The 10,409-nt window shown below is 28.4% G+C and overlaps 1 protein-coding gene across 1 annotated transcript in view; it reads right to left on the minus strand.

Annotated features, from left to right (window-relative positions):
* LOC111684599 (dynein axonemal heavy chain 10) overlaps window positions 1-10,409 on the minus strand; it is a 126,287-nt gene that overhangs the window by 70,028 nt on the left and 45,850 nt on the right. The window contains 7 exon segments of the mRNA XM_046948842.1: window positions 573-768; window positions 1,170-1,384; window positions 1,877-2,083; window positions 2,591-2,725; window positions 3,097-3,182; window positions 3,795-3,927; window positions 10,290-10,403. Of these exon segments, the coding sequence (XP_046804798.1) occupies window positions 573-768; window positions 1,170-1,384; window positions 1,877-2,083; window positions 2,591-2,725; window positions 3,097-3,182; window positions 3,795-3,927; window positions 10,290-10,403 (1,086 nt within the window).

A 10,409-nucleotide genomic window follows, 5' to 3' on the forward strand; every position in this document is an offset into this window, starting at 1 on the left:
AGAAGACGATTGCAAATGTAATAAGAAAATTAATGAAAATTTAAATTTGAAAGAAAACAATATATTGAGAAGTCCCCATTATTTATACTAATCGTTAAATCAAACATTTTAATGTTTATTTTAATACAATTTGTATTAATTTTTTGGCATCAGTTTACTCTTTTGCATTCCTTGCTCAAGTTTAAACTACCTCTACTGGGCGCTTAAACTAGCAAACAAAATAAGCTGATTGAGTATTCAAAAACAACTTTCGAAGATTAATTTAAACTTAATCCCTAATCCTTCACCTATAAATTGGCCCTTAATGTTTTCATAAAGTAGAGATTAATAAGCTGTTGGTCTGCAATTTGGTACAGTATACCAAATGTATAAATGTATCAAAGCATTTACTTATTTACTTATTTGTACAGCTTCATGAATTCTCAAAATTTTTTGATTTTACTCATATGTGTGTTTTATTTTTTTACAAAATATTTAAAAACAGGATGATAGTACGTCAATTTTACATTAATACAAAACAACATTCTTCATGATAATAATTACGTTTACTTTTTCTTACTTATTGTACTTACCCTGCGATATGCCTTATCAATGTCATCGAATTTTTTAGCTTCGTCTGGTAATTGAGAACGTATATCACCACCTATAAAAATGCCTTCCAGATAAAGCCATTTGCGTTGTACAACAAGCCACTCATCAATAATTTCCGATATAAGAGCTAGGTTGCGTTCCCAACGATTCACTGTCTCTAAGAAGGGACCAATAAATCTGTAAATTATATAAAAAAGACGAAAATAAATTGCGAACTAACATAAAAGTATACACGGAAAATGCACCGTGGAAAAATGAACACATAATCCAGAAAAATTATTTCGTTCATATCATATTGAGATTAGTTAATAAGTATTCAACTGAAAATAATTATACCCTACACAACAGTACTAGTAATAGTAGTATGCGTTGTGCTTTTATTTGTAAACCAAGTCCGTAAACCTTATAATTTTAAGTGGGAATATTCCAAATAATCACTACAAATTTTATAAATATTTATACACATTTTACTTAGTCAAAGAAGCATAGTTTACTGTAGTTGGACATGGCCGACCCACTGTTCATAAAGTTTTTACTGCCGTATAAAATACTTACGACAAAAGTTATTGTAAACTTACTGTGAGGCACCCATCGATTGTAGATTCATTGAATTATCATCAAGCACCTGAATTATATCATCTACCGCACCCAATGTATAACCCCGCTCTTCGATACCTTTGTAATGTTTGTGCACTTTAAAGTTCATTATTGCCCAAGTGTCCTCGACTGCCTTTACGCCCTTTTCGATGGCCAATTCTTTGATGGCATTATTTAGGATTTGCTCTGCAATCTCCTATTAAATAGAACACAGTAAAGAATTACATCAAATACTCAAGTACTCCAATATAAATGCTTGATAGAAAAAGAATGAAATGAAACACTAGTAAAGGGCAGACAAGGCACGTCTGTTGGTAAGAAAAACATTCAACTAAGTAATAAAATACAAACATAATGTGACCATTAAAGGCAACAAAATACTGACACAATTCTATATAAGAATTCCAACATTTTTCTTTTTCGATGTTTTTTGGGATGTTGCTTTTCGGGTTGTGTTACAGCCAAGTCAAGACTTTTGCAAGTTTGTTAAAACGTGCAATGGCAATACCAACTGCAACAAACAACAATACCACTTTGGATAATTGTTTTTTGTTGTTTTTTTTTTGCATTGTCAAAATGCCTGATAAGTGCACACGTTTTTTTATGTTGCTTTGATTGTTGACAAACATTAGCACCACATCAGACAGTAACGTGTACACATGTGGCTGATTGTTTCTTATTGCTGTACCTGATATTTGTGCAACTGCATTGCAAACATATTTTCGAGGGTAAAACGTTCTGGTGTCATATCAAAATACTGTCCCGTTTTATCCATTAACTGCAACCAGTGACGTTCTCGCAGTGCTTCGTTCTTTAAGCTCACCATAAGTGGTACCGTGCCTTTGAATTGTTTCATTTGTAACTCCAACATCTGTCCAACTGTTAATTGTCGCACCTGTCGTGACAATAAAATTAATAACAAAAAACTTTTAAACTTAAACAAAAGTGTTAAGGTTATAAATAATTTGAATGTTTTAAGTAAACACCGTTACCATCAAATTACTATAATGTGATGTTAACAAATTACTTTAATTTGATGTTATCAGTATTATAATTTACACAATGCATGTTATATTTAAATACTCCTTAATACAATACGTTCCCATATATATACATATGCATATGAATGTACTAGTGTATAAGCGGTAATTTCGAGAATAGATTTTATTAAGAATAAACTAACTTTTAAATAAATATTAAATTTCTTCTACTCTTTGAGGAGATTTGGTTAAAACTTTAGCCATTTTCATTTTATAAACTAATTACGAAAGTTTTATTGGCATCAAAAATCATTTAAGTCCATCGACGTCAACATCATAATATACATACCTACATACATAGATTCCAACAAATAAACACAGTCCTTGGATGGGAATATTTGGTGCCAATTTATTCTTCTTACCTGTTTGGATAGTTTACGAAATTCTTTCAAGAAGCTCTCTACACCCTCAGTCAATACGGAAGGATCCAAATCGGCCCACAAAGTTTTCGACCATCCTTCACGAGCTGCTTTTTGGCTTTTGTATAATTTGTAAACCTAAAGAAAAACAACAAGAAAAGTGAATTAAATGAAAAGAAAAACAACAAATACAAAGGTGATATTCAATCAACTTCAGGAGGTTACTCTTTAGCATTTCCTTCACATCTTTTGCTTTCCTTCTAGAACATTAATAGAGGGACGACGTATCCGAATATAGAAAGGAAGTTTACTCAACAGCTACACAAATAATTTAATTGAAAAATTAAAGTTTATCTGTGTACTAAATAGAAAAAATTCTTATGAACATTTTCTCCACAGTCCTTGTCGAATTCTTTCATTTGTACTCTTCGCAGTAGTAGTAGTAGTAGTATTAATGTGAGTTCTGACAAAAGTTCTACTGAAAGTGGTGTTTTTTGTTCTTAACTTACAATTTGCATGCCTTCGTAGTCATCTTTAATACGTGAAAATTCATTGTAATCTTGCATGGGCATATCAAAAAGTTTCTCAGCGTTGGCTAAAATACAAAACAAAAAGGATTATAAAGAAGAAAAATAGATTGAGTAAATACAATTAAAAGTAATAAAAAAGTTTTGCTACTTTTTCCCATTTACGTATGTAAATGCACGCACTCAACTAAAATTAATATTGGTCAGTAAAGAATAGGAGTATGTTAAATGTTAATGTTATATAAAGGTCCTTAAAAAAATGTTTTTTTAAAGTATAAAATTTTTTATACAATGAAAACGTAAATTTTTTGAGGTAATCAATTATACTTCTAATTAAAAAAGAAAATTTTCAATATTAAATTTTAACTGTCCATTTGTTTTATTTATCGGCCTTCAATAATTTTAAAAATATTCTACAGTTCAGAGTATTAACACAAACGAAACATTTCGCAAAAGTTTCCAAAATGTACACAACTTTTGAAAATTTTTAAATCAGTTTGTACATTAAACTAGAAAATTATACATGGCCAAATGTTTCAAAATAATATGAAACCAAATGAGAAAATAGTTTCTGTTGTTTGTTTCTGTTTTACTCACTACAGATGTCAAAACAAAACAATTGCAAACATTCCATTAAGATTATTTTCGCACTCTGAGTACTGATCATCGGTTTGTCTTACCCAGTTCTTGTCGTCTTGCATCAAATTCATTTATCTTCTGACCATAAAACTCCATCAGCTTTGAACCTCGATCTAAATCGCCAGCCACTGACCCTGGTCCATCTTTTTCAAAGTCCATAATAAATTCTTGAAGCTTAAAAGACAATAGTTACCTATTAAGTTATGCATATATTTAAAACAAATTAAAATAATTTATTTATACAATTTGAGACTTTAATTAAATCAGATTATTTTGTAGTACCTAATAGGAAATAGGACCTACGTATTGTGGCCTAAAAATATGTATAAGCATGTTGAAATATTCTGTTGATGTAATTAATAATCATGTAGGAATTTTCTTTAAGACATGTTTCTATTTTTTTTTCAAAATAACAATTGGAAGAAAAAAATAGAAAACTGCACAAGTAGCAGATGTGATTGTCGATCTTAATGCATATAATAAACACTTTAAGTTAATTCGTTTTTCTTGGTATCAACAACTCCAAAGAAAGTTTTAATTTTTATTGTTGTATAACTGGTATGGAAACGAAGCGAAAAGCAGAAACGGAAAAACAGTCTACGGAGCAAAAAATTCATTTCTTTTTTATATGCTACTGCTTTTATGAAAAGTTTTACAAAAACGGATAAAGATGCGGTGTACAGTGGGCTATACTGCCAAAAGAGGGTCAAAAATATAAACTTTAATTGGATTGGAGTTTAAAGATGCGATTTTTTGGTAGGAAAAAACCGACATATTAGATTTAAAAATGTTATGGAGAGTTAAATTAGACATATTAGATTTAAAAATGTTATGGAGAGTTAAATTTATATTTAAATTCTTTCCCGAATTTAAGATAAAATAAAGAGTAAATACGCGGTTTTTTGTTTGTAGATAAAAAACAACTTACTACATTAAGTACCTTTGTACTTTAAAAAATGTTCTACAAGAGGGTAAGCGTAAATATGGGCATATTCTTATAAATTAATAAGTGAATTTTAATCATCAAGTAATTTGTAAAATCGGCTGTGTCATCAATTTTAATGCCTTCATACTCTGCTTCATTTTTATACCCATCTTCAAGAAAGACACATCGAAATATCGATCGTAGATCCGCAAAATGGGATATTCTCTTTATATTTTAGAATTTAGGTCTAAAAAAATCATGATTTTTTTAATAGCACATCTATACTTAGTGCGAAAATTGTATGACATCTTAGAAGTAAAATTATCTTTTCAGCTTTAAAGTTAAAAATTAAAAATAATCCCAAAATGGCGTTTCAGCCTAAAACTCAGTGAAGAACCAAAAAATACGAATTAAATTTGCCCAAATATTTTAAATATTAGTGACAAATTTTATTTTAAAGAGTTTTTTCAATCGTTTTGAAAAACACTTTTTTAAAAAACTAAGTACACCTTTTTCATAGGTTATTTAACATAATGAATTAATCATAAAATTAAATAATACACCATATCAACAATATATTTTATTTATTTCGTGTGATAAAAGTATTATAATGAATTAACTCCCTAAAAATAATTGTATGGATTTATTTCATTTTTAAATTTTGAGGAATTATTTCATAATGAAACAACACCCCGTTGTTGTTGCATTCTGAACAAGTTTTTAGGGAGTTATTTCATGAAGCTCTTTGAAGTATCTATTAAACACAAAACAATTTGTTCTTCTTTAAATAAGCATTTTTTCTAAATTTACAATATATTTTTTGTGTACTAATATATTTATGTAATTTAAAAAAAAATATCGTTTTTTTACGATTCGTTCGTTCATTTCTATCCTGGGCGATACAAGATAAGCTCTGTTTAAATCCACAAAAATCAAAAGATCAAATTATATTATATAATTTATAATATGATGAGGCTAATAACTGTAAATGACATTGCGATCAATCGATGTTGTTCAATGCGCCAAAAAAACTTGTACTTATAAGATTTGTCCCCCAGAGGCATGAAACTCATTGTAATTAATCATCAGAAGCCAATATCTGAATAGCAACTCTTCTTTGAAACTTACTTCCACACACACTTTAGTAAATTTATGTATTTTTTTAATAAGTTATCTATTTTATTAATCGTTTTATTTATATAATTTAAAATCAATCAATTAAGTTTCACATTACACATCATATTTCACATATGTATATTCCTGTACTACATATAATTATAAGACTTGTCTTGTTGCACAGGAAAGAAAATGTCAGACTTATAATTTCGGCAGTTCATGACCAATAGACCTGAAAATTTATGTCTGGCCTAGTATCCAATATATATTAAAGAAACATATGTACATGACTATATAAATATAAGTCCGTTTTGAGGATTGGTGCTTCGCATTTTTAACATAAAACACCCGGGTATGTTTTTTATTTTTAAAGTGATATATCTCGAGATCTATATATCGAATTGACATGCAATTTCGATTATGTTTTTAGAGTAATGTTTTCTATACTTTTCCAAAAATTAATTTAATACATATACCGGCGGATAGAGAGGCAGATAAAAAAAATCACCACTACACACACACTATTGGCATTTTTACATTGAAATTGCACTGAAAAAAATATTTGGTTATTTTTAAATTTAAAGATTAAATTGTATTACTGTAAAATGCGAATATTTATAAACAATGTGTAATCAATGTACTTAAGAATGATAATTTCTTCACATAGAAACAACATTTCTAATTAAAATGTACAAAAAAGTATGAAACAAGATTAACTTATTTACTTTCATTGTTATCCATTCTAGAAAATTATTTAGAGTGTACGTTGTTTTTGTAAATTATGCTCTTGCTTTTGCAAGTTGTTTTTGTTTTTTCAAGTTGCGTTTGCAATTTCTTTAACAAAGCGATTAAATTTTAATACATATATACCCGGGTATGTATAAAAATTATATGTCAGTTATCGGACGAAATTAACTTTAATTATACATTTTATGTTTTATTATTAGAATTATATATTATTGTTACTTATGAAAAAAAATGATTTAAACAACAAATTTTGTTTTAAACACAGAGTCATGTGTCATTGTTCATAAATTTGAATGTGAAATGTTTTTTTCATTGTATATGTCTTATACTATGTATACACGGTTGTTAGATCTTACAACGTTGGCCGTAAAATGTGCACAAAATGTCTAATAACAGTGTAAACTTACAAATTTTACATTTTACTGACAACGTAAGATCTGACAACCGTGTATCACGGCATTTAGTAAAGTAAAATTTGCCGATTATAATAACTCCCAATTAAGAAAATGAAAGTACTCTCAAAGAAAAAAGACCTAATAAATATGAAATAAGTTGTAAATAAAAAATGAAAAAGTACCCAATTTAAACTCCCAATTATTTCATATTTTTATTTCATTATGAAATAACCACAAAAATTGAAATAAAGCTTAATGAAACAATACCCAAAATAATTAAATAAAGTGCTAATGTTTTAAACTGAATGACATATTTGTATGAGCTTTTATATAAATGGTTAAGTTTCACATACATATGTGTAAGTGGGAAAGTATTAAAACCCATTGTGAAAAGTTTTTTAAGCAAAATTAAAAACTTATCAATTAGTATCGTCGCTCAAACTTATTCAATTCCTGAAAATTCAGTTCAATTTATATCCATTTAAATTTAGAATATAGGCAGAAATTAAATTACATTCAAATAATTCTTGATGAACAAAATGTTTGTTTTATATTTTAAACAGATAGGCCCGATAGAGGCCTTGGTGTATTTCCTCGGATTTTATGTAATATATTTCCTCCTATCAATCTAATCTAACCTATTTTTGTAACAAAATCGTCGTGTAAATTAAAAATTATGAAATCCCATTTCTGAAACAACCAATGATGTTTTTGAGAAAATCAATCCATATTAAAATCAACATTTCTTGTTAAAGTCTATATCCGTAATTAGGTTTTTATTTTTGAATCCAATCCATTTGAATTGAATCTATTTAAAAACTGCTTCATTTAATGCTATCAGTACTTCGTGCACATACATTGATTTAATTTTCAATAATTAAAATAATAGTATTAAAAAATTTTTGTGAAAAATAACAATCAAAACTACTCGGTTACTTTTAATACAACATTTTTAAAATTGTTTGATTTTCAAAAATCGAAATTTCCCATTCAAAATTAAAACAAAGACCAATAGTACGAAATTAAGGCCAAGTTTTGATTTTTTATTTTATTGGCACTTATTTCATTTTCCTAATTGGGCGTTATTTCATTGGGAGTTATTTCGTGTCGCCTATGTAGGTGTGTTTCATTAGATTTGATGAGAAAACTTAAGAAGAATAGCTAAAATTTAATAGTATGTGGTCAAAAACAATTTAATATTTTTATACATGCGTTTTAATATTAATCTGAATTATATACTAGAAATGTATAAAAAGATGAAATATCCATATTATTTTATGACATATCCCGGTATGTTGGGTATTGATGTACGTGATTTTGCTTGGGTATAGAAAATAAAGTTAACATTTGTTAATCAATCTATTTTTATTTATTCTAAATTAAGTTCTCTTTCCGAATCATATATTTTTTAAATATTTTGTTATAGACAACGAAAAAAAATATATAAGAAATATTTTATTTCAATAAATAATTTATTCGTCTTTTTATATTACATATTGATATGAAATAAGTAAATCATAGCAGTATTTGTATGTTTTACTTTTCGTTCTTACAATATTTTGTATTGTACATCGCGATAAAATTCGACATAGTGAAGTTTTATAAGTTGGAACCAGTTGGAACCAAAATCTATTTACTAAATTTGGAACTAGGATCGTTATTTATATCCTATATAATAGTTATATATAAAAAATCGATCATCAACAACTGTCAATTTGCGATATATTCAATAGTTCCAGAGATACCGATTTTTTATACCCTACACCACTTTAGTGGGGAGGGTATATTGGGTTTGTGCTGATGTTTGTAACATAGAAAAATATTCGTCTAATACCCACCTTAAAGTATACCAATTGGCTTAGAATCATTTTCTGAGTCGATTAAGCTATGTCCGTCCGTCCGTCTGGCCGGCTGGCTGTCCATGTAAACCTTGTGCGCAAGGTACAGGCCGCAATTTTGAAGATAATTAGATGAAATTTGGCACACACGCTTTTTTTGGCCCAGGGACGAAGCCTATTGAAAATGGTTAAAATCGGTCCATTATTTCACTAGCCCCCATACAACCGTACCCCTCAAATAGGGCCTTTTGGCTTATAATTAATTTAAATGATCTATTATGTTAACAAAAGTCGACAAAACTTAGTTTTATAGAACTTTAAATGACACTACCGATTTTTGTAATGATCCGGCTTCATTTGATCCTATCCCCCTTACAAACTCCCCTTCAGAAAATGACTTAAAGGTCAAAATTCACTTACAAACATTATTAACACTTTTAAATTCTACATAAATAATATTGAAGAAGACTTAACTCCCCCTACCAACATTTTTAAAGATATTTTGCCTTACTCCCCTTTGAACCCTCTTGTAAAAAAAATCTTTTTTTGCCAAAATAAAAGTAAAATACTCCGAAATAAAGTTAAAAAAAACAAACCAAATGCTTTATTTTTTTAAATAATCCCCATTTTTAATATACATACTGACAGGTGTAGGGTATTATATAGCCGGCTACGCCCGACTTTACATTCATACTTGTTTAAATAAAAGTTTCTATACCACTGTGCGCTGGCGTACTTACAAAGTGAATGGAAATGGAAAACCATCAGCAATGAGTGTAGAGAACACAGGAACTGCAGAAACCACACTATTGCTTCTTTATATAAGTGACAGTATTAGTAGTAGGGGTACAGGGTAAAAGAATAAGTATTATTATATACATATATATAAGGTTTTTTTACAAATGCAATTGGTTTGGGTGGTATTATTTGTTGCCTGTATGTCTGACTGACTATAAAGAATAAAATAAAATCCAATTAAATTTCTATTGTATTGAATTTCAAAAATAAAGTAGAAAAAAATCTGAACGGATTCAAAGCAAAACTAATAAAGTCGTATAAAAAGTTTTTTACCGTTGTATACTTTCAGACTTATTTATCATTATGTGTATTAATAAAATAATACCAACATTGCACATATGTATGTATTAGGAATGTAACAAATTTTGGCATATCACAACGTGATGGACAATGTTGTATAATTAATAAATTTTTTTATCAATTGAAATCAAAACATCACGCACCAACATTAATTTCTGAAATAAACACACTTTTACCCCTTTTTACCCATTTTGAAGCGAATTCATAAAATATTTGTAATGTTTTAATAAATAAACATTTTGTGGCTCTTTTAAACCCATGTTTTAAACTGTAAATTCTGGCTATTCCGACTCGACCCCTGCTCTATACTACTATGCTATGCGAATTCTCGTATCCCTAGTATATATGTATGTTTGTACTTTTTTGATAACAATATTAAAATTACTAAATCAAGAAAATAATTTTACAAATACGTACCTCTTTCCAAAAACCAGATATTTCTACTGATGTCATATCGGCAAATTTCTGTTTAATCGGTTGCAACTTATCCAAACGGTATAGTGATGAACGATATAAACGCATCCATCGTTTCTCCAA

The sequence above is a fragment of the Lucilia cuprina genome, chromosome 4 (assembly GCF_022045245.1).
Source record: "Lucilia cuprina isolate Lc7/37 chromosome 4, ASM2204524v1, whole genome shotgun sequence".
Classification (NCBI taxonomy): domain Eukaryota; kingdom Metazoa; phylum Arthropoda; class Insecta; order Diptera; family Calliphoridae; genus Lucilia; species Lucilia cuprina.